General features: G+C 43.0%; 1 protein-coding gene across 1 annotated transcript in view; it reads right to left on the bottom strand.

Annotated features, from left to right (window-relative positions):
- Positions 1 to 23,733, bottom strand: part of LOC122875064 (cytosolic carboxypeptidase 4) — a 338,163-nt gene extending 314,430 nt beyond the window's left edge. The window contains exon 1 of the mRNA XM_044193824.1: positions 23,481 to 23,733. Coding sequence (XP_044049759.1) covers positions 23,481 to 23,562 — 82 coding nt within the window. The 5' untranslated portion in view covers positions 23,563 to 23,733. The remainder of the gene's footprint in view (positions 1 to 23,480) is intronic.
- Between the last annotated feature and the right edge of the window lie 2,494 nt (positions 23,734 to 26,227).

The raw sequence follows: 26,227 nt of genomic DNA, 5'->3' as shown, positions 1-26,227 counted from the left end.
CATGATAAACTGTTGAAGGGTTGTCAGACAGAACAAGGACATGTTTACCTTCCAAGAAAGGAAGAAAATATAATAGAGCAAAGTGTACTGCATGCAGCTCCACCACATTTATGAGGAATCTGTTACCACTATCTCCCGGCAGGAGTGAAGTCAGCCCAAGGGAACACTGCGGTACAGATAAGTCTTGTTTCTCCAGGGTTCTAGAGGCCGAAGGCACTGGCTTGACACCATCAACATCCTGCTTTGGTGCCTCTTGGCCTCGAGGCCCAAATTGTTAATCCAGATCTGCAATGCATGCAATAAAAGAAAATGATGAAATGAGGGGTGAGAATGTCGCTCTACCCTCTAGGGAGAGAGAGAGGACCTCATTAACAATTAATCGAGGGCAACGTTGATGAACACGACTAGGAACTTAAGAACTCACAGTGAGCCTCAGCTGGGTCATGTGAGCGTAAAATAAATTTTCATCAAGTAAGGAAGAATCCACATGCCCTGGCCTGTAGAGTAGAAAATGCTGCTGCAATGCACCTGCTAAATATCCAGGGGTGAGTGAGAGCCCGAATGGGAGCACCTGCAACTGGTACACCTGTCCTTTGAAGGCAAAACGAAGGACTGCCTGTGGTAGGGTGCCACTTGCACATCCTTCAAGTCAATGCTTGTAAACCAGTCTCTCTCTGACACAGCCTGGAGAACATCTGCTGTGCGACGCATGTGAAAACAAAGAATTTTTACGGACTATTTCAGCTGCCTGAAAAAAGAGGATCAAGTCAAAGCCACGATCCTTCTTTGGAACAAGAAAATAAGTTAATTGAATCAAACTTTTCATGTCTGTGCCTTTCATTAGAAGCACCAACTTTGAGAGCCAGAGACCTCAGGGGATGGGTGACTGCAGTCATTCTGATCCTGTTTAACTTTGGGGTTGATGCCTGAACTGGAGACTGTATCCATTGGAAAGAGTTGAACACCCAAGGGTCTGAAATCAAGGTCTCACAGAGACTGAGATGTTGTGGGAGAAACAGCTGGTACCTGGAATTTGGGAGTCAGGGTTCAGCTCCCATGACCTTGGGCAGTTTGTGGAGTCAGTTGGTAGGAGCCTCGTGTTTGGGTGCCCTACAGGCCCCCTGAAGGCAGATGGTTGTGGAGTGCACTTGAAAAGACACTAGAGGGAGCAGCATCCAGCCAATTCAATGGCTTGCTTAGCTGTGGAATGACCAGCCTCAGCATCCTTCAGGAATTTGCTCCTGAAGTGTGAGAACCTGTCAATGAGGAGGGGGAACTCCTCTCCAGGTCCTCCTGTTCTCCTGCTTCCTTATGTAAAAAGATTCCCTGAGGCCACAATAGATAGTGCTAAAACAATTCATAAAACCATCAGTTTTAAAAGAAAACAGATAAAAACAAGAAAACATAAAAACAAGAAAAAAACATTTTTAGGAAACAAAAGACAGCTCAAAGAAAATTAAAACTCAGGAAAGGCTCTCCGATAACAGTAGGTTTTAAGAAGGGACTTAAAGGAGATCACTGACTCAGCCGACCTGATTTCCTCGGTCAGGCTGTTCCAGAGCCTCAGGGACCTGACTGCAAATGCTCTGTCCCCTAGATCGTAGTTTAGAAATATTTCTAAGATGATAAAAACATGGGGTGCACGGTGGCAGAGCGGCTAAAGCTCCTGCCTCCCAATAAGGAGATCGTGGGTTCGTGGGATCGATTCCCGGACCAGACCAACATCACACAATCTCTCTGGGTGGAGTCTGCATGTCCTCCCCGTGTTACCGTGGGTTCTCTCCGGGTTCTCCGGCTTCCTCCCACCGTCCAAAGACATGCATGTGTAGGTTAATTGATAACTCTAAAATTGCCCGTATTGAATGAATGTGAGAGTGAATGGTTGTCTGTCCTTGTCTGTGTCTGTGTTAGCCCTGCGACGAGTTGGCCACTGTCCAGGGTGTACCCTGCCTAAGGCCCAAAGTCACTGGGATAGGCTCCAAAAATGGATGGATGGATGGATGATAAAAACATGATTGCACAAGCTTTGTGGTGTGCTGCTCAAAACTTAAATGGCTTGATATGATCCAATAGGGAACCAACAGATGGCAGAATTTGTTTTGGAACCCACTGACAAGGATCTCTGTTTTGTTTGTGTTCATCTGAAGGAAATGTTTTGACATTCAGTTTTTGACATCACAGAGGTAGTCGTTAAGTGAACTCAACAGTCGAGGGTCTGTGGATCTAACAGGCAGGTACATCTGTGTATCATCTATTCCTGTGTGCACTGACGTGATAGTGAGCTCCTGTAGCAAAAGAGTTTCCCCTCAGGGATCAATAAAGTATTTCTGATTCTGATTCTGATCTAGGGCTGCAGCTATCGATTTTAGTAATCGAGTATTCTACCGATTATTCCATCGATTAATCGAGTAATCGGATAAGAAATACAAGAGTATGCTTAAATTGCATACAATGATATTATCTGTAAAAACTAAACCCATTTAGTGCATTTATGTGCCAAATTACATTCTGGGCTTTAAAGAAAACATGTTCAGAAATGCAAAAACAAACACCTTTTCCTTTAAAAAAAAAAGGTATATATAAAGTTTCAACCTAACTACAGCTCAGGCATAACGTAAGCCTTTACTGTCTTCTTTGTGGCATTTGTAGGAGGCATAAACGAGTGGACAGGAACCTTGACTACCATAATAATAAATAACTAAAAAAAATCATTTTAACAAAACCTAGCTAACTTTGGGACATCATAACTAGCCATCATATCGATTTACGTTGTTAACTAGCCATTACATATAGCCATAATTAACTTAGCCAACATTCTTTACTAGCCTTCATAAACCTTGTCCCGGGTCCGCTCTGTGGACTGGATGCATCGATGTTATGCTTTCTGCTGAGATGCTGAAGCATAGACGTGGTGCTATTGTGGTAGGCTAGTTCAGTTTTAAAATAGACACAATGTACAGAGTTTTTGTGGACACTTTCTGTCGCTTTCTCTGGCCTGCCTCTTCTCTGCACCCCTCATTGTTTTCTCTCTACCTCCTTTTTGTAATCTGTGCTGTCAAATCACACCAAAGACACTCTGAACTGTCGCTGATCACACACAGAGTAAGCACGTTATGTGACAGTAATACTCATCCGTGCGAAACATAATGCGCTGTGTGTAATTAGATGGATTAAACAAAGCTTTGATGCATATAATTAGCATTGTTGATTTTTAGTAATCGAGTTACTTGAGGAATTGTTTCAGCCCTAATATCATCAGCATAAAAATGAAAGAGACACCATGTCTATGAATAATGTGCCTAAGAGGATGCATGTATGAGGCACACCCTACTTAACAGAAGAAAATGTTCAAGAGACAGAGACATGTTCACAGAGACACAGAACCTCCTATTCAACAGGTAAGGTATTCTAAAGCTGTACCAGTTAGCTGTTTGTGTTATGGGCCCTGCCTGAGTACCTGATCACCTACACACAGGCCTGATTACTTACACACCTGCCATCCATCAGCTCATCAGCCCAGCAGTACTTTAACCATCAGTCATCCATTCTTAGCCCTATTGTTGCTTCAACCAGTTAGGTATCAAGCTCTCTTGGCTGCCTTAGTATTGTGTACTGAGTTTATCTCCTTGTGTTTTGCCTGCAACTAACACTTGTTTTCCTATGTCTCGCGATCACTCCTGCCAGCCTGCCCACCTCACTGCCAGCCACGTTCACAGCTCAGTGCATCGAGCTCTTACCTCGCCTGCCTGCCATTCTGCTTTCACTCCCTGCTCGGCTCAGCTCGGCCTTCCTCCATTTTCCCCTTCCCCTCTGCCATCACCAGCTGGAGTCCTCCCACATCCTCTCATCCTCCATTCCTCATCTTTTGCAATAAAGTCCTGTATTGTTCATCTAACCTTTGAGTCTGTGCTCTGCATTTGGGTTCCCTCGTCTGGCCCAACATGAACCCAGCAGACGCAGACTCAATCCACCACCTGTTTTCCTCCATCAGAGTCCCCGCAGTGTAGCTGAGTTGTAAATTGAGTTTCACACCATAGCAGCAGATTTCCGGGTGGAACAAGGAAGCACTTCAGAGTGCTTTTTTAAGGGGCTTTAGTGATGAGGTTAGACATGAGTTGGCCGCTCAGGATGAGACCAGTAGCCTAGATTCACTCATTTCACTAGCCATTAAGTTAGATAACTGCCTCCGTGAGAGGTGTAGTGAGAGAGCCAGCAGACCTTTGTCCCTGTCTTCACCTCATTACTCCTAGTTAGCTCTCCCTAAGACTATCCTCAACTCACCTCCTCTTCCCGAGCTGTCACCTGTCTCACCTAAAGAGGAACTGATGCAGCTGGGACAAGCTCATCAGTCCCCTGTCGAGCGTTAGGGGACATATATTGTCCTCCAACGCGGTTAGGGGACAATATATGCAATTACATGCTACTCTTTGTTGGAATAATCAATCTCTGTCTCTCTAGTTCTAGTGGGTTCAGGAGTGGATGAAAACTTCCTGGACCAGGATTTTGTTCTCCAGGCTGGCATTTCTGTTGAACTGCTTGTCTCATCCATAAATGACAATGCACTCGATGGAAGACTTTTGGCCTGAATGACTCACCACACAGCTCCTGTGCTCCTATACCTCTCTGGAAACCACAATGAACTAATCCATTTTCAAATCATTACATCTCCCAATGCTCCTGTGATCCTTGCCCTGGTTAATCAAACACAACTCAAAAACAACTTTTGTCAACTCATGTTTGCAACCTGCTCTCCTGCCACCAGAGGTTGCTGTTAGCTCACCAGTCTCTGAGCCGTCAGAATTATCCCTCTGTTTCACCTGAGTACCATGATTTGGAAGAGGTATTCAGTAAAGAGAAAGCCCTATCTCTGCCACCACATCGCCCCTTCTACTCCACCGTAGACATACTCCCTGGATCCATTCTGCCCACCAGTCGGTTATACAACCTGTCTCGTCTTGAAAGAGAGGCGATCGAAATACATCAATAGCTTTTTGACTGCAGGTATTATCCGTCCATCTGTTGATGCTGGTTTTTCTTTGTTTCCAAGAAAGACAGTTCTGTACTGTTAAGAACAAATATCCTCTGCCACTAATCAACTCTACTTTTGAACCTCTTCACGGTGCCACTGTCTTCTCCAGGTTGAACCTGAGAAATGCATGCCATTTGGTTAGGATAATGGAGGGTGATTACTGGAAGATAGCATTCAACACCCTGCTAGGCCATTTCGAATACCTGGTCATGCCCTTTGGCCTAACCAATGCCCCTGCTGTGTTTCAAGCATTAGTAAATGATGTGCACAGAGACTTCTCCATTTGTGTTTGTCTATCTAGATGACATTCTCATCTTCTCCCAGAACCTCCAGGAACACACTCTCAAATTCCGCAAGTACTGCAATGACTCCTCGAGATGAGGTTGTTCATCAAAGCGGAGAAGGGTGCATTCTACATCAGTTCTGTGAGTTTTGGGGATTCATCATTGAGTGTCGGCAGGTGAGAACGGACCCAAAGAAAGTGAAGACAACGGCAGAGTGGCCAGACCAGCCACTCTGAAGCAGCTACAGCAGTCTCTTGGTTTTGCCAACTTTTACCACTGGTTCATTAGGAGACTACAGTTGAGTTGCTGCACCACTCACCCACCTCACGTCCACTTCCACTCCCTTTCTGGACCCCTGAGGCTGAGGTTGCAAATGTTCAAGAGACAGAGACATGTTCACAGAGACACAGAACCTCCTATTCAACAGGTAAGGTATTCTAAAGCTGTACCAGTTAGCTGTTTGTGTTATGGGCCCTGCCTGAGTACCTGATCACCTACACACAGGCCTGATTACTTACACACCTGCCATCCATCAGCTCATCAGCCCAGCAGTACTTTAACCATCAGTCATCCATTCTTAGCCCTATTGTTGCTTCAACCAGTTAGGTATCAAGCTCTCTTGGCTGCCTTAGTATTGTGTACTGAGTTTATCTCCTTGTGTTTTTGCCTGCAACTAACACTTGTTTTCCTATGTCTCGCGATCACTCCTGCCAGCCTGCCCACCTCACTGCCAGCCACGTTCACAGCTCAGTGCATCGAGCTCTTACCTCGCCTGCCTGCCATTCTGCTTTCACTCCCTGCTCGGCTCAGCTCGGCCTTCCTCCATTTTCCCCTTCCCCTCTGCCATCACCAGCTGGAGTCCTCCCACATCCTCTCATCCTCCATTCCTCATCTTTTGCAATAAAGTCCTGTATTGTTCATCTAACCTTTGAGTCTGTGCTCTGCATTTGGGTTCCCTCGTCTGGCCCAACATGAACCCAGCAGACGCAGACTCAATCCACCACCTGTTTTTCCTCCATCAGAGTCCCCGCAGTGTAGCTGAGTTGTAAATTGAGTTTCACACCATAGCAGCAGATTTCGGGTGGAACAAGGAAGCACTTCAGAGTGCTTTTTTAAGGGGCTTTAGTGATGAGGTTAGACATGAGTTGGCCGCTCAGGATGAGACCAGTAGCCTAGATTCACTCATTTCACTAGCCATTAAGTTAGATAACTGCCTCCGTGAGAGGTGTAGTGAGAGAGCCAGCAGACCTTTGTCCCTGTCTTCACCTCATTACTCCTAGTTAGCTCTCCCTAAGACTATCCTCAACTCACCTCCCTCTTCCCGAGCTGTCACCTGTCTCACCTAAAGAGGAACTGATGCAGCTGGGACAAGCTCATCAGTCCCCTGTCGAACGCCAGGGGACATATATTGTCCTCCAACGCGGTTAGGGGACAATATATGCAATTACATGCTACTCTTTGTTGGAATAATCAATCTCTGTCTCTCTAGTTCTAGTGGGTTCAGGAGTGGATGAAAACTTCCTGGACCAGGATTTTGTTCTCCAGGCTGGCATTTCTGTTGAACTGCTTGTCTCATCCATAAATGACAATGCACTCGATGGAAGACTTTTGGCCTGAATGACTCACCACACAGCTCCTGTGCTCCTATACCTCTCTGGAAACCACAATGAACTAATCCATTTTCAAATCATTACATCTCCCAATGCTCCTGTGATCCTTGCCCTGGTTAATCAAACACAACTCAAAAACAACTTTTGTCAACTCATGTTTGCAACCTGCTCTCCTGCCACCAGAGGTTGCTGTTAGCTCACCAGTCTCTGAGCCGTCAGAATTATCCTCTGTTTCACCTGAGTACCATGATTTGGAAGAGGTATTCAGTAAAGAGAAAGCCCTATCTCTGCCACCACATCGCCCCTTCTACTCCACCGTAGACATACTCCCTGGATCCATTCTGCCCACCAGTCGGTTATACAACCTGTCTCGTCTTGAAAGAGAGGCGATCGAGAAATACATCAATAGCTTTTTGACTGCAGGTATTATCCGTCCATCTGTTGATGCTGGTTTTTTCTTTGTTTCCAAGAAAGACAGTTCTGTACTGTTAAGAACAAATATCCTCTGCCACTAATCAACTCTACTTTTGAACCTCTTCACGGTGCCACTGTCTTCTCCAGGTTGAACCTGAGAAATGCATGCCATTTGGTTAGGATAATGGAGGGTGATTACTGGAAGATAGCATTCAACACCCTGCTAGGCCATTTCGAATACCTGGTCATGCCCTTTGGCCTAACCAATGCCCCTGCTGTGTTTCAAGCATTAGTAAATGATGTGCACAGAGACTTCCTCCATTTGTGTTTGTCTATCTAGATGACATTCTCATCTTCTCCCAGAACCTCCAGGAACACACTCTCAAATTCCGGCAAGTACTGCAATGACTCCTCGAGATGAGGTTGTTCATCAAAGCGGAGAAGGGTGCATTCTACATCAGTTCTGTGAGTTTTTGGGGATTCATCATTGAGTGTCGGCAGGTGAGAACGGACCCAAAGAAAGTGAAGACAACGGCAGAGTGGCCAGACCAGCCACTCTGAAGCAGCTACAGCAGTCTCTTGGTTTTGCCAACTTTTACCACTGGTTCATTAGAGACTACAGTTGAGTTGCTGCACCACTCACCCACCTCACGTCCACTTCCACTCCCTTTTTCTGGACCCCTGAGGCTGAGGTTGCATTCACAGAACTCAGTAAGCGCTTCACCACAGCCACTGTTCTTGTCCAGCCAGACCCCAACCATCAGTTCATTGTGGAGGTGGATGCCTCTGACACTGGAGTGGGGGCAGTGTTGTCCCAACACTCCGTTCCTGACCAGAAACTACATCCCTGTGCCTTCTTCTCTGTTCACCTGTCTCCTGTGGAGCAGAATTATGATGTTGGGAACTGGGAGTTGCTGGCAGTGAAACTGGCCTTGAAGGAGAGGAAATGCTGGCTTGAAGCAGCAGAACAACCCTTCATCGTGTGGACCAACTCCCGCATCCCAGATACGGGAGCTGCCATCTTGCCTCGGGACCCTGATGGCAAAAACTCTGCTCCCCTTAGTTTTCATCCTGGACTAACAGAAGGAACAAACAGAAGACCCCTGCCTGAAGATCTCAAACTACGTAAAGGTTCATAAGGCCTGGTCATGAAGAGCCTAAAAAGTAATCAATAAGATCGTAAAATCAATTCTAAAACAAACAGGGAGCCAATGTAACGACGCTAAAACAAGTGTAATATGATCATACCTCTTGGTCCTGGTTAAAAGCCTAGCAGCTGAGTTCTGTACAGTCTGCAATAATTTCAAAGTTTTTTGATTAAGACAAGTAAACAGGCTGTTACAATAGTCAAGGCGTGAGGAGATAAAAGCATCTGAAACTGTTTCTGCATCACTAAGATTTAAAATAGATCGGATTTTTGCAATATTTCTGAGGTGATAAAAACATGATTGGACAAGCTTAGTTATATGTTGCTCAAAACATAAATTGTTATCAAACAGGACACCAAGATTTCTTGCAACAGGCTTGATATGTTGTGACAGGTAGCCAGCAGATGGCAGTATTTGTTTTGTGATATGTTGGGGCCCAATAACAAGGATTTCTGTTCTATTTGAGTTGAGCTGAAGAAAATGTATTGACATCCAGTTTTTTATGTCAGACAGGCAGTCCTGTAGAGCAGTGTTTTTCAACCTTTTTTGAGCCAAGGTACATTTTTTCACTGAAAAAAAAAACACAAGGCACACCACCAACCGAAAATGTTAAACAAAGAAACAAGTATTTTATGATCTTTCATATTTCTTCTTTCAAATAAAAAGTGCAATTAACAATATACAGTCATTCTTATCAATCTATCTATCTTGAATAGGAATCAAATAAACACAAAGAAAAAAGTCTTTTATGATCTTTCATATTTCTACCTACTCAGCGTGAAACCTGGGCCTGTTTGGATGAACACAGAGCTGATATCCTGGCAGGAATTGAAGAAAGACACACACAAAGCTCTTCCTCAACAGCTCTTAGTCTCTCTCTGTTTTTAGTTTTTATAGCAGTCAGGCTTGAGAAGCTCAGCTCACACAGATATGTCATGGAAAATGGGAGTAATATCAAAATAGCTTTGTTGCCAGAATTGGGAACTCCTTGGCAGCAGCCAACCAAAAACTGTCTAAAGGTAGATCAGCAAACCTTAGCTTTAAACCATGATTTTGTCTCAGTTCAGTTATTTCCTCCTGCTCCTGCAGAGTCATGTCCTTTCCAACAACTGATGTTGAGCTATTTGGGTCCCTAACCCAGTCAAGGCATTCAGTGAAGGCTGAAGAGAAATAAAATGACATGTTCTCCTCAAGTTTTCAAATGTTCATGTACTGTCTACAGCCGTGTTGACATCTTGCCATTTCTTGGTGAGTGGGAACATTTCAAGGTTGTCACTTTCCACATGTTGTTGCCAGAGTTGCACCTTTGAAGAGAATCCATTTATTTTATTTGTATTTGTGAGCAGGTTTTCATTTCAGCCTTGCATTCGTGTGTTCAGTTCATTCAGATGATGAAAAATATCTGGCAGGTATGCCAGCCTAGCACACCACTCATCTTGCAAGCAGCTTTGGGTAATCGGACCCCTCATTTGTCAGAAACACTTTAAGTTCCTCCCGCATCTCATACACACGGGCCAGCACCTTGGGCCACCCCAACCATGGCTTCAGCTCCATTAGTGCAGACACTCGTGCAGTTTTCCCACTTAAGTCCTCCTTTTTCAAGATATTCGGATGTGACCCAAAAAATTTCCTCTCCTGTTCAGGTCCAAGCATCTCATTTACAATGGCTTTGCAGGCGGGAAGTATTAATGACTCTGCCACAGTCTGGGACTGTTTTGATTTAGCTACAAGTTCAGCAACGTGGTAGCTAGCTTTAAGGGCTCTCTCATTTATCTTTGTGGTTCTTCTCATAAAAGTTGCCTGTTTCTCCGTGTTTTCACACAGGTGAACAAAATAGTCCGCATTCTTGTTTTGCAGCAAAGGGTGTTTCATTTGGAGATGGCATTTAAGCTTACTTGGGACCATAGCACTGTTGGCTAGCTTTTCACCACACACCAAGCACAACGGAGTCGGTGTCGTTGCATCCCCGGTGAAAGTAAATCCAAATGAAATATAGCTTTCGCTGTAATACCTCGAGACTTTTCTCGAGGTCACCGTCTTTGCTTTGCTTTTTGAACTCCATTCATACTAGGGCCTTCATCTGGGTCCGAATTTTGTCCAGGGCCCAGTTCGGAGTTTACATTTTTGCTTTTGTAAAACTTCTCCATCACTGTCACCGTAGTCTTGCTAGCCACAATGCCACTGTCACTGCCACCTGTCGCATCCAGGCATCACTAATTCTCTTGTCTCAAAATACAAGGCAATTAGCTACCTGCTGCCACCTACAGATATGGAAGAGTATGACATGGTTACTCTGCCAGCCACTAGACAGCACAAACACTCAACAATGGCATATTATTTGCAGACAATAATTAATTAGTTTTCAAAAGATGTTTTTTAGACCAATTAGGTGAAATTTAATAATTTTCCACAGCACACCTGACGATCTCTCATGGCACAGTAGTGTACCGCGGCACAGTGGTTGAAAAACACTGCTGTAGAGCATACTAAGGTCAATGGGCTTGACAGGGTGGTACAACTGTGTGTCATCTGCATAGCAATAAAAAGAAATCCTGTGTCTATGGATGACATTCAAAGGTACTATTTTCCACAGCAGTAAGAAGCTGCTTAGATATAATTTTTTCGAGAAACTTGGAAATAAAAGGCAGTTTAGAGATCAGGCGATATTTATCCAGGACGGCAGGATCAAGCCAAGGTTTTTTTAGTTGAAAACATGTAGCTTTAAAGAGATCTGGGACGTAGCCAGTAGACGAGCTGTTCAAGATAGATAGCAAATGGGGCGCAATACAATCAATAACTTCAAATAAAAACCTAGTTGGAATTATATCAAGAGGGCTGGAGGATACTCTCATAAGGGACATGATTTCTATGAGTTCAGACAGAGTAACAGCAGAACATTTGTTCATAGAATCCCTTAGTGGGTGATCCACATCTTAAAAGGCAGGATTAGGGGTAATATCAGATCTTGATAACTCCTAAAATCATTTAAAATAAATGTTTTGTTAGAGAGGGGCCTTACATTGAGAAGAGCCATCCTAAACAGTCTGTGCTGGGTTAGAACTGAAGTTGAAGCTAGGGTTCTGGCCCAGATCTTTATTAAATTGTTAATATTGCTGTGTAGACTGTGTCTGTTTCATTTGAGAGACCTATGCGAAATTACCACAGGAATTTTAAAAGTAGCGCTAGAAGGATCTAGGCTCCAAATATGGAACAGGAAATGGTAATGGCAGCACTATGATCTCTCCACAAGGTGGAGTTAGTGACAGCAGAGGGTGTATGGCTGTTTATAGTGGGTAGACAAAAGAAAGAACGAGAGCGAGGGGAGACAGGTGATGTAAATAGTCAATTACATGAAGAAGACAGTACAGCATGCTGCAGGTTAGCCACCAGCATGCGACTTCCTGACTTGTTTGGGTGAAGACTGTCTCGTGTAAACAAGTTAGAGCGATCCCAGAATAAGTTAAAGTTCTGAGTAAAACCAATGTCATGGGTACTGCAGACAGACTGGAGCCAGGTATGAAGGCTGAGGATCCTGCTAAGATGGCCAATTCCATGACCCAGTGTAGGAATTTGACCCGAGATGAAAGCATGCTTTCCACTGCTGTTGAGCAGGTCAAAGAGGCGGAGAAAGTCTGCTTTCGTCAGCTTGGATTGCTGACTGGCGGTGTCATTGGTGTCAACATGGACTATAATTTTTGTGATAGTCATGGGGAGTGAAGCCAAAAGTCCAGGGAGCTTTTCAAGGATGTCGGGGGTTGTAGCTCTGGGAAAGCAATGTGTGACCACATTAACAAAGCGGATATTCCATACAATGGAATCTCCAACTATCAGCGTAGTTGGGGGGATGAGAGGAGGCAGAGTGTATTATCATGGAGACCACCGTGTTCCATCAGCCATCCGTGGGTTAGCCATGCCCGGGGACTTCTGCAGTGAGGGGGCGGCGTCCTTCTAAGCAGCGGGTTTCCCTGCTGTCTCCGGACGAGTGAGACCTCCAGAGCTTCTCCTGATCACGGCCTCTTTCAGTAACTTGCAAGAAGAGGAGGAGGACTTCACCGCTGGAAAATGGGAGCATCCCTCCAGTGGAGGAAAGTTCTACGTATCCAGGATGTTAAACCTGTTGGCCAGCGGGAGGTCCCAAAGTGAAGGAGGGGTAGGAGGAGCTTTGCACCATGTCTGTCCTTGCGAGCTACAGTCCAGTGCTCCAGTTGACATGGAGTCAAACTCACTGGAACCTTCTCACCACCACCACCGACAAGTGACCGGGCATCCACTGCGACTTGGCAAGGAGAAGAAATGGCCATTGCTTTGCACCCATAAGGAGCCACAAATCTTCAGGCTTAGCTGAAACAACTTCATGCTCTGGAGTGCCTGTGATGATGGAGCCAAGCCACGAGCCAAGCACAAGCCAAGAGTGGGATCGTAGTCCAATACTGGAGTGGACCAGTCAAGGGAGTGAGATGGGATGGTCGCATTCACACACAGCCAGAGGAGCTGAGGACTGCAAGATGTTTTGCCTGGGTCAAGGCAACAGTGGAGAACTCAAGAATGAGCTTGCCTTTTTCTCTGAGCTCGGCTTCCAGACAAGCGATACTTTTCTTCACCTTTAAGACGATAAGGTGGCAAGATCCACACTCAGCCATCACACTTGCAGTTAGTCCGTAAAAGTGCTAAAAGCTTAAAATCCTCAATAAAACCGACCGGCTAGCCTAGCCACCAGGCTAAAAACAAACCTAGCTGAGCTAGCAGCAGTGGAGGTAGTCCGGTAAACCACGTCGAGTTGACAGCCAACTTAAAATCACTTAAGATCCACACGTCCAATGACTAAAAACTTTTACCATGTTAAAACACATAGGGGATTTATGAACTATACTGCAGCCAGCCACCAGGGGGCGATCAAGATGTTTTGGCTTCACTTTTGGGGAGCTGTCATGTCGTCCATCTTTATATACAGTCTATGGGACCGACCATAAGAACTTAGCTTACATTCAAACTGCTAACCGGTTAAATTCCCGCCAGGCTCACTGGGCTGTTTTTTGGAGGATTCAACAATTTACCTGCTGCCTGGGTTCGAGTAACACTAAACCTGACGCTCTTTCTCGACAGTCTCTCTGAATGAGCTCCTTCCAGTCCAGACAACATTCTTCTGTCCTCTTCTGTGGTTGCTGCGGTAACATGGGACATTGAGTCCTTGGTGAGGGAGGCCCCGTTAACAAAACCTGGCCAAGGTAATGGTCCACCTAATAGACTCTTTGTACCTGACTCTGTCCGTTCTCAAGTTCTCCAGTGGGGGCACACTTCCTGGTTCGCTGTTGGGAAGTGTTGGGATTTACAATGGTTAAAGGGGCACCGAATTGTGCAGGTGCATTCAATTAATTATGGCTATCAGAATTATGAAAGATAATCATAAATAATAACTTTAATTAATAAAGTCCTCAGGGGCACCATCCTTAAACAAGGGAAAGGATAGCTTTAAATAATTGATTCAGTCTCATAAAATACACTAAACTATCAATTTGGAACTCAGATTAATAATTCAATTAATAACTATAACCAAAATTACCATTAATAGCTAGTAGGCTGAAGGATTTGGAGAGAAGAGGTTGAAAAGTTATTCACTCTTGTGCAACATTAAAGAAACCAGCACAATGGTAATGCATTTATTAAAAGATAAACAAAGTAAAACACATAATATAAAGTATAACTCTAAATGCACTAAACTAAAGAACAAAAGGGTGTGTGTGTGTGTGTGTGTGTGATCCAAAATGGCTGCTTGGGTCCACAATGGCATCAAACAAAATAAATCTAATTCAATTGAGCAGTGGCCGCATAGTTAAACAAAGAAAGGAATTCAAAATGGCGGCAAGACCATGTATGTTAAAGAGTGTGGCTCAGTTAAAGGGCAATATTGATGTGTATGTGTGAACTGTGTAGGATAAATGGTGCCAGGTTAGAAAAGAGGATAGTTTGTTGTAAGACCCTGTGTCTGTGTCACATCACTAACATCCACCAAAATAACTGTGAAACACATCACAACAATAACACTCAATGAACCAAATCAATATAGATACATTCACAAAAGTAACACAGTCCTGTGCTTAGTCGTGTACTCTGCTATGCTGGGCTGTCATGCCCAGTTATATGTCCAGTGGTTAGTCCTTGCTGTGCAGTCCGTTTGAGCAGATGGAGGAACTAGTCGCTCTATCTGTTGTTCTCTTTACAGTTACTTATTAAAGTTAGCTGGCAGACTTTGCGTAGTAGCCGTTGGTGCTAACTATTGTTGCAGAATTTTTACGCAGGCCCTCACGTCGCTGCTGTAAGAGAAAGTTCAGTTCTGTTGTGTGTCTACTCCAAGCAGAGTACACAGTGGTGGTGGCAGCTGCTGCTGAGCAACAGTGCTGTAGACGAAGCCAGGAGGAAAGAGAGGGAGACGGTAGAAGCTGTCTGCTCGGTGGCTCTCCTTTGTTTACAGAACAAACAAGCATGCAGTCCCCAAATAAAAGTTCAGTTAAAGTCACACAAATGAATGAATTCAAATGATGAAGTGCCAGTGGTTCCAACAGAGGCCTATACACCCATTGCCTGTACATCCCTGGAACCACATTGCACTGGACTTTGTCACTGGCCTGCCCCCCTCCCAAGGTAACACTGTAATTCTAACTATTGTGGATCAGTTCTCCAAAACTGTACACTTTGTGGCTCTTTCAAACTTCCCACAGCCCATGAGACCGCCGGCCTCCATGACCAACACGTTCCATCTACACGTTGGAAAGGCTGTGTGTTGTCTTTTGCTAGCGCAGAAAAGAAATAAAAAGTCCCTGTTTATGTAACGTTACTATAGTGTCTTCTACTCTTCGCAGCAGTTGGTCCAGACTGTGAACAGCTAGCTAGTTAACAGCTAATGAGTGATTTTTTTCTGCTGTAAAACGTGATCAATCATCTGATCGGTCTGATTACTCTACCCATGGTTCCAGCTCCACAGCTCCAAAACATATTTGGGAGACCTCCGGTTTTAGGCCATTTTAATTGACTTTAGCCTGATTCAAAGCGGCTTACTAGCTAGCTGTTCGCTGTCTGGAGCAACTCTGCTATGAAGAGTATATGAAGACGCCGTAGCACTGTTGCATAAACAGGGACTTTTTATTTATTTTCCCGTGGCAGCTACACACTTTATGGCTGACTAAAGTGACTGACTAAAACAACCCCGCTGGTTACCCACAAGGCCGCCTTCCTTAAAGGGGAAGGCTGGTAACACAGGTGCAGTTAGCAGCTGTGGGTGTGCTAACCAGAGGTGGAAGGAGTATTCAGGTCCATTACTTAAGCAAAAATACTAATACCAACCCCACAGTGAAGATACTCCACTACAAGTAAAAGTTCTGCAAGCACTCTTTGTCCAGTAAAATGGTCCCTGTCAGTGTTTTACTATTATATCTGATGTTTCTGGATTAGTATTACTGCTGCATTAATGTGTATGTTGCATTTACTGCTGTAGTTTAACTGCTTTATATACTAGTAGTTTAATATACAGCAATGCATATTCTGTTCATATTCTACAAGATCATCATATGTTTGCCCTATTTGAGAATTTACGGTATGTTATTTTAGAGAAAATGTGTATATTGCGGCATAGCCAAAAAATATTTAGATATTATAAGCCATATTTCCCAGCCCTAATCATATCTTATCTTATCTTATCCCTATATATCCATGTCTTTAGCCCTGTCAAAGCTCTCAGGCAGCTGCAGCTCATTCATAGAACTGCTGAGTCAGTCCTAATAAAGACTACGACACTGAACACGTCACTCCAGTTCTCAAATCTCTGCACTGGCTTTAGGTCAAATGGTTTTAAAATACTGCTTCTCGTTTATAAACAACTTAATAGTTTAGGACTATATTACATCTGTGATCTTCTTCTACAATATCAACCTACTGGACCTCTTACGTCAGCACTGCTCTGCTTATTATTCCCAGAATTCATTCCAAACATGGTGAGGCTGCTTTTAGCTACTGAGCTGAACAGATCTGGAAACAACTTCCAGAAAATCTATACAGCATTGTACCGAACCATGGAAAGTTAAAATCTCTCGCGCTAGTTGCTTGATATAGAGATATTTGGGTTGGAATCTGTGTTCTATGCCAAATCCAACAATTCTATTTTGGTGCTAGTGTAAGGCAAGCAGAGGCACAAATGATGGTGGATTGTCTGTTTCATTGGGTCTAAGGCATTTTCTGTCCACCACTTACTATAGTTTGATACAAACCTGACTGTTTTCAAAGTTCAGAAGTTGAGAATCAAGTCGTCAGCACTGTCAATAACAAAGCATTGCTCCTTGCTGTCAACACTGTATCAAATTATACAGTCAAGGACATGGTTGTTCTCTTGCTTTTGAAAATACCTGTTTTGTCTACCCCATAAATATCTAAGTTTGTTTTGCACGTCAACATGCGTCAAATCTGCGGAAAAAGCACTCTATATTTGCTCACTGGATCAGCACATCCAGGTTAATGTACCATCACTACTTCTTATCAGTATACCCAGTATTCAACATCTACATATATAATTATGCAAAATAATCAGAGGCCACAAATGGCCCATACTTTATACTTTACTGTATATTTGGATTTACCAGTGACAGTGTGTAATCATATGCTCTTAATAGGCACTCAGCCTAAACACAAATAGAAGCCAAGACAGTAAAGAAATGATGCTGTTACAAACTATAGTCCATAGTCTTTGATTTAAATATTCTCATGCTCGGTGTGTTTTGATTAGTTTCAATACAAAATGATTTATCTTTAATCGGACCTCTCTTACCAATAAACTACATACTACTAATATTCAGTAGAACTGCATGAATAATGAATGCAGCATTTCTCATTTTTAAGTCTTACTACCATTATTATACAAAGGATGACTGGGCAAATCTGGATGATCTATTCACAATGTTTTCAATTCTAGGTTGATCAAGGTAGATTTTGCTGAGTAATTTGAATATTTCCATTAAATATTGGCTGACTGGACGTTCATATCAGAACTGTCCTTCAGCAAGCCTCATTGGTCAAAGCCTTTTGTGTACTATTAATACAAAGAGAGATTTTATGAGTGCTCAGTGTCTTGTGGGGGACACAAGCAGACAGTCAGTCAGTGAAGACAGCAAGATGACTGTGTGCGTGCAGAAGGTGACAGATGTTGGGATTCACAATGGTTAAAGGGGCACCAAACTGTGTAGGTGGAATCAATAAAATTTGGCAATAAGATTATCAAGGATAATCATAAATAATAACTTCCTCAGGGGCACCACTCTTCTTAAAGAAGAGCAATGATAGCCAATTAATTGACTGAGTCTCCTAAAATACACTAAACTATTAATTTGGAACTCAGATTAATAATTAAATTAATAACTATAGCCAGAATAACCATCAATAGCTAGTCGGTTGAAGGATTTGGAGTTCAACATAGAAGAGGTTGGCTCTTGTGAAACATTAAAGAAACCAGCATAATTATACACAAGCATTTATTAAAGATAATAAAAGCAAAAACACACAGTATGAAGTCTCTAAATAGAACTCTAAATACACTAAACTACAGAACAAAGGGTGTGTGTGTGTGTGTGTGTGAGCGCACAGGTCTGGGTGTGCGCCAAAAGGAATGTGTGTATGTTTCTTTGTTCTGCCTCTGTATGTCTCGCGTGCACGAACATGAACCCACGTGGTCAGAAACAAAGAAACATGTGAAGCGGGAGCTTTAAAGTTATTCTCCGCCATGTGTGGTTGTCTTTAAGGGCCAAACTAGAGGTGTATGTGTGTGGTCCGTTTAGGATAACGGTGCCAAGTTAAAAGGAGTTAGTTAGCATGCAAAGACTCTGTGTGGAGCAGAACATAACTAACATCAACTTAGCATGTGGCTACCAAATTATAAACATGTCACAACAAAACCTCAGAAAAACACATCAGTACATGTACATCATTAACTAAACAGTCCTTTGCTTAGCTATATACACTGTTACTCTATGCTATGCCCAGTTGTTACATTACCTGTCTGTGGGAGGGAAAGAGAGGTGGCTTTGGTGCTGCTGTTAGCAGCCTTAATATAATCACCCAAATGAATAAATTCATCTGTGGAGTCCCAACATAGATCAGCTGAGTTACGATGTCCACCTGTGTCACAACCATAGACTGTATAAAATATGGACGTAGTCTCCGTGACGGCACCCATAGGTTTCTGAAGAGCCAGTGTGAAGCTCAGTGTCGTGGCTCCAAATATAATCTTAATATAATCTAAACGCATTATTGTTTTTCCCACCAGCTTTCCGCCAGCACTCCCTCTGATTGGATAGAACTCGTTGTCTCGGTTGGTTAGGTTGGTTAAGGTTAAGGTTAGTGTGGGGATAGGGATAGGGATAGCCAATTAGAGGCAGAGTAGGGGCGGGACTTGGCAAAAAAGTTATGCAATTTTAAACGGGTGATTTTAAGTCACCCCCCTCACAGTTGTCATGAATGGTGAAATTAGCTATAGAGACCAAAACCGTTTTATGTACCAGGCTGAAAATGATAATTTCTGCTGTAAAGTTGGGCATTTTAACATGGGGCTCTGTGGGGATTGACTTGGCTTTCTGCGCCAGCCTCAAGTGGCCATTTGATGAACTGCAGTTTTCCCTCACCTTTTCCCTCTGTGTCTCTCTCACACACTCTTGTGTAACTGCTCTGCGACGTTGCGACAGTAACATGGTGTATAAGGAATGCACATGCATGATCAGCAGTGTCAAGGTAGTAATTGCTGAGGTTAGGGTCAAACCACTTTACATTCCAGTGCGGCCAAGGAATGCTTTAAGAGCAAAAATCACTGTAACACACATTTCCCCTTTTACTATTCCTGTGATCACAAACCGCTCCTTCAGTAGCTGTGAACATAAACAGCTCCTTCCCAACATAGAAGCTGGCCACTAAACCACCACGTCATGAGAAGTACACTATCACTGCACATAGCCGAGCCACAATAACTTTTTTACAACTGTTGTTCATATAATGTCTAACATTAACAGACTATAAGAAGCATTTTATGTCCAGAAATTAACCAGTTGTGCCCAAGGTATTCATAATTCATATTCATGTATTCATATTCTAAGTATTCATATTACATTTTTGGATTAATGGGAAATTATCTGATGTACAGTGTTCTTTAAATCTACAGTAACTGATTTTTTCATCTACTTGGTGGCAGCAGAAGTAGTGAACACTATATCTATACAGATGTTTTGTATATTCAGCCAGCTTTAGTCAGCATTCTCTATATCAGACCACTGCTGTGTCCCAGTTACAGTATATAATAAATACTGATGGTAATCAATTTGAAGAATGTAATACGTTTGCACTGAAAAAATATGAAATTACAGAATGACACATATGTAATTGTAAGGGCCAGAGGCCAAACAAAAAACAAGGTACTTGTGAGTGCGGTTTTCATGGACAGTGTTGTTCCATAAATGCAATGCAGTGAGGAAATAGGGGAACTATTAACAGCTGAGAAAAAGGGAAATAATGCCTCTTTTCTACAACAACCTATAATGTTGTGAGGCTTTGGTACCAAATCCTTTCTTGTGTTTCTGCTGTATTTTACAAACCAGGAAATTTCAGAAACCATTTCTATCAAGTCAAGTCAAATGTATTTATATAACACATTTCATACAATGTAAGCTCAATGTGCTTCACACACAAGAAATATGAACAAAAGAAAACAAGACATGAATACATATTTAAATACATATTAAAGGAAAAACAAATTCTTCCATATATCCATCCCCTGCCCACCCACAAACGTAAACGCACCCACCCCATGTAGCCAAAGAGAGGCAGAAACCTTGGACAGAACCAGACTCAATGGTGGGCGGCCATCCGCCGCTGCTGTGCTAGGTTTTGAGAGAGAGAGAGAGAGAGAGAGGTTTTGGGAAGGGGGTGGCACAATGCAAATACCACCTAGAATGTAATTGTAGTGTTAATATTAATAAATTAATAATAATAGGAATGACAGCTATAGGAAAAATAATGTCAGTATTAGTAACAGAGCCAATAACAACAACTGTAGTAGCAGTTGTCGAGCAGGAACATGGGGACAGCAAGTGGCCCACAACAACAGATCCAGACTCTGCAGCTCCGGAGGCAGGAATACCTGCTGAAAGCAACAGGTGGAGAGAGGAGAGAAACGAGAAAGCACAGAACTACAGGAGAGAGAAGATGTCGAGTTAGTAACATGCATTAATGGGATAAGAATGCATACAGATGGAGAGGGAGAGAAGGAGAGAGGAATGAGGTGCATCATGGGAAGTCTGCCGGCAGTCTAGGCCTATAGCAGCATAAGGAATGCTGCTATATATATATATATATATATACACCCTGCTGCCACTGTATACTGGCTCATTAACAGAGAATATGATAACGCGATGTGATGTGCAGTATAACTGTGTCTAGTTGTTAAGATGTGTATGTCAGGGCTGAAATGGAAAAAAAGCTCAAATAGGATCTGTGCTTCTACTTCTCAGAGATCTGCTTATAGCAACTTAACATGATACAGCAGTTAAGCAATGCCCCCAACCTATCCCCTCCCAACACACACATATGCTGTACTGTATATTACATGTTCCACATGGATTTGTACACACACCTACAGTATACACATCCATATGTATCCATATAAGTGCACAGGACAGTAAATACTCACACACAATGAACATCAAACACACTCCGAAGTTCTACATATCTTCTCATAGATGTTCATTTGTGTTTGAAAATACTGAACTGAGCTAATGATGAGCAAGAAGACGTGAACAGATTCTAGTACTGCTCTGCACAAAACATGGGACTGATGTTAAACGTAACAGCCATCTGAAATACAAGACAGAGCTGATGAAAGTAGAACAAGGAAACATTGCATTGCCTGCATATTTGAAATGGGTGCAACAGAGACAGTTGTTCTGTGCATGTGTAATAGCATTACTTAAATAACACCTTAACACTATTAATACTGTGCTGCACTGACCCAACAAAGTAGCACAGAGGACATGTAGGCTCCGTTTCATTACAAGGGCAAAAGCAGATGATAACTTTTTTTTTACATTTTACAGGACGGAATATTAATTGTGACAGTTGCATAATCAGTTGTTGAATGTGACATGCATACTCCACAGAAAAAAGTCTGACTCCTGAGGATCACTCTTACTCCTTTTACACTGATTCTGTCCTCTGTGGCTGTATGTTAAGACTGGCTTCTGTCAGTTAAAACCCAGTTTAACCAATAGCTAAACAAGATGCACTTAACACTTAAACTGAAATGGAGGAGTAAAAACCTTGCTGTTACATACAGTGATTGTTTAAAAAAAAGTGTCAGTTCGCTAAATCCCTCCCCCAGTAGCAGTAAATTGACACAATCATGTTGTGTTATCACTGACAGCTGTAGAGTCGCCTGACTGTAATTTGACTTATAAAATGCGGCGCCTTGCATTGTGGGATTGTTAGCAGAAAGTACTGTACATGCCATCGACACAATTTTTGAGGGCACTAGAGCTTAGATTTGGATGCAGGATTAGACTGTTATTGACAGCCCAAACTATAAACTCTGAAGCTGAACTGCTACACCATCAGTCTAATGTAGAGTATCAATTTGTTGCCTTGTTGAATTGAATTCACAGTTGCCCTGATTTTCCTTTAGCATAATCAAATCTCTTATGTACCACTAGACTATTGGGTGCTACTTTGTGCCTCTCTGCTATGCCTCTGATCTGACATCCTCTGGAGAGCCAAGACACAGAATGCACACTCACATTCAGGACATAACAGAGTCAAATAGCAGAGATAGCAGTGCCGTTTGACTAGCCCTGGAGACATTAGCTCTGGTGTGCAGGCAACCTTTCTATTACAAAACAGACAAAAGCTGCTTTCCATAACTCACATCACTCACAGCAAAAGTTTGGCTACTTATTTAAATGAAGATGATGATTGTAAGGATGAAGATGACTTTGAGATTACCACTGTCAGGTTAAAAGGTTTGTAACTCCAAACTGTAAGCAATTAAGAACCTAAGATTAATATTATTTTAAGGTATTTTTTATTTTACATAAAAATGAAAACACAATGAATGCTAAAAGGTAAAAAAAGGCACCATATGATCCTTCAACTGCAACTAAATGCTCATGCTGAAGTGGCCCTGGTGTGTATAAGCACACAGTGACTCATGCCAACCTCACAGAGGCTGCCAATTTAACTCTGCAGCTCTCTCTCTCTCACTATATAAAAATACATATAACTAACTAGGGCTGAGTATTGGTACTCGATACACCTTGAAGGTATCGACCAAAATAACCCAGTACCAAGTAGTATTGAAACGTCTCCAGTCAATTCATACCTACATTCGATCTTTTTGTATCCAGATCTAGAAAAAAATTACTATTTGTATGGTTTTGCTTGCAGCCAATCACCGCAAACGAGTTGGCAGTTCAGCCTGGTGGTCCTCTAGCAGCCACTTCGGAGCCCGCAGTGTGTGGCAGCCCACCCTGCGGACACCCGGCCTGTCTGCTCTGCCTAGCCCAGAGACACTCCGGCAGAGACGCGAGCTTCTTGAGGAGAAGTGGCCGCGAGAGGAGCAGCAGGCAGGCCGGGCAGGAGGGACTGCGACAGCCGAAGAGATCGGTGTGTTTACCGGGGAAACTTCAGCTCACAATCCGCTGTATCAGCTGCACCGCTGGCTTTGTTTGTTTTTTTGCGGTTGGTTTGTAAAACAGACACAACCACAGTTACACACAGCCTAATACAACCTCTATGTTTGACTCAGACTGTTAACTCAGTCTTTCAGAATGAACGTTTCCCAGTACTCAACACTCATCTTATCTCGTGTGCACAAATTAAACACTTTCAAAATGTATTTGTGTAAAAATCATCATTTATTAAACGATACCCAGCCCTATAACTAACCCACATAGACACATACACACTCTCAGTCAGTGCCTACCTGTGCAGAAGGCTGGGTAGCTGCCCTCCAGCTCTCTCAGAGTTCCATTCCAGGTAAAATTCTTGCGCCCATAACCAAACATTATGGCTGTTTACACTTGTTTCTCTGCAGGTATGTGTGTACACCCAGTCTGTCTGGTTATCTGTTTGTCTATCTGATCCGGCCGGTTTAGGATTGATAGGATGGATAGGCAGGCAAAAAAAGAAAAAGAGAGATTCCCTCCCTGCCTTCCGTGTCTTATCCTCTCAGTGGGAGCAAGTGCGCAAGCAGCACTTCTAAGCACCTGGCTGGGCTTTAAAAATGCCCTTGTGCCTTTTGCCTGCCTATTGGTCAGATGCCCAAATGTCAAACAGCTCTGTGTGTGTGTGTGTGTGTGTGTGTGTGTGTGTGTGTGGGGTATGATGAACGCTGTGTGTGCATGTAAATCAGCCCTGTCAACAGTTTGAATCAGAGGCTCCACTGTTTCCTACTGACAACCTGCTGTGGAAGACATCAAGCTGAAACCAGTGTGCATTTGTGGTCTTCATTTGTCTTTGAGGGATTCCAGGGGTCTAATGTTGCAGCCCCTATGCCTTACTCGCTGCCATGTGGTGCTACATAAATAATCTGAAATTCAGAATAGTTTGTTTGTTTGTTTGTTTATATTTCTGTGTCATGCCAAACATCTGGCCCGTCCCACATGGGATTACAAGACGCCGCTGTTTTACAAAACATACATCTCCCGGTAAAACACATACAAAAGAGCGGAAAACAAATTCCACATTATAAAGTACTTCTATATTCTTTCAAATAACAGTTGAAAAAACTAATCTCAAATGCACTGTAAACTGAAAAGAACTGCTACATTCCTACAGTTGATCCCGAGAAAGAGCTTTTTTCTCATCTCCCAGGCTTTCTCAGTGGAACTAGCTCATCGCATCATCCATGTTTACAAAATCAATATCTGTTTTTATCTTATCTAAAGTGTCCAGAGTTCCCAGTAACAAGGGCAATAGAAAACAAGTTGGAACTCATTTTCTATACCAGCACATTGAACAAATCCGCCTTTCTTCTCCCAGACTGACAAATTGTCCAGTTTCAACAGTAAGTGGTAAAATACCACATCTCAGCAACCCATTTGTCAGTATGTATGCTTTCTTCTATAAAGTAACCGATTCCATAACTGAGCTATACATATCTTCCAGCAAACCTCACATGGTTCCAAACCCATGTCCCCCACTATAGCTAATTTTGGTACATATATGTGCACACCCAGAAAATATCATATAGCACTCTATATCATATCATATCATATCATATCATAATACACAAGTATTTCTATGGCTCCAAACCCCAGCAGAGTAATCAAACAAAGGAAACACACAAGCTTGAAAAAGTTTTGAGTTTGAAAACTCATATCCTTCAGGTTTTCACTTTTACCAGTGATTCCTCTCAGAGCTCTAACTGCTGATTCAGCAAGAACATCAACACCTCTTCAGTGATGTTGATAGGTTTTCAATGTAGTGAGTCCCTGACCCTAACCCAATAAAATTTGTGGGGGGGGGTTTGACAAATTGTAGTGTTAAACTTGTGTTTGATGTTATATGGTTATAATTATGGTTATCCATGTATGTTGAAAATGTATCTGAAAATTAAACCATAAATACACTGCAGACACAGCAGCTGACAGAAAGAGGAGGTCATATTATACAGAGAAATATTAGCTTTTTCTGGGTGAATAAATGTTAAAAAGGGAAGCTAAAGGGCAAATAGAATGCTGAGCTTTCAAGTTTCTTCAGGAGTCATAACACCATCAAGCACATCATGTTTAATCAGGAAAGTATTTTAAAAACACACACACAAAGGGCAACCATTTACTGTATACTGCCATAAATAAGTAATGGGAAGCTCCCTGTGCACTCCAGGGAAAATATTACGCCAAACTCCCTTTAAGAAATATGACATATTAACAATTCCTTATATGTCTGCAAAAAAACATAACGACTGTGGCTTAGTGGTAGAGCGGGTTGCCCACCAATCTGAAGGACAGTGGTTCAATCCCTGTTTCTGTCAGCCCACATGTCAAAGTGTCCTTGGGCAAGACACTGAATCCCTAAATGCTCCTGGGGGCTGTGCCTTCGGTGTGTGAATGAATATTTAGTTTCTTTGGACTGACAAGCATTTAGCATCTGCCATCAGTGTCTGAATGTGTGAGAATGGGGTTAATGTGATATGTAATGTGTGAAGCGCATTACATATCACTACAGACCGGTGGCACTGACCTCCCACATAATGAAGACCCTGGAGAGACTGGTGCTGGAACAGCTGCGGCCCATGGTCAGACCCCTCCTGGACCCCCTTCAGTTCGCCTACCAGCCCCGGCTGGGAGTTGAGGACGCCATCATCTTCCTGCTGAACCGTAGAAAAGGTTCAGTCGTAGTCATCTGGACACTGTTTTCAGAATCAAGACGTTTCGGCTCCCATCCGGAAGTCATTCTCAAAAAAAAAAAAAGGGATTTTTTGTGTCCAGATGACTACGACTGAACACTCCTGGACGAATGAGGGACTACACCGTCTTATTCCTGCTGAACCACATCTACACCCACCTGGACAAGCCGGTAAGCACATTGAGGATCATGTTTTTTGACTTCTCCAGTGCTTTCAACACCATCCAGCCAGCCCTGCTGGGTGAGAAGCTGGCAGCTATGCAGGTGGATGCCCCCCTCGAGTCCTGGATTGTTGACTACCTGACTGGCAGACCACAGCAT

This window comes from Siniperca chuatsi, linkage group LG4 (genome assembly GCF_020085105.1).
Source record: "Siniperca chuatsi isolate FFG_IHB_CAS linkage group LG4, ASM2008510v1, whole genome shotgun sequence".
Lineage (NCBI taxonomy): Eukaryota > Metazoa > Chordata > Actinopteri > Centrarchiformes > Sinipercidae > Siniperca > Siniperca chuatsi.
The sequence above is the reverse complement of the archived record's forward strand: the minus strand, read 5'-3'. Positions and strand labels throughout refer to the sequence as shown.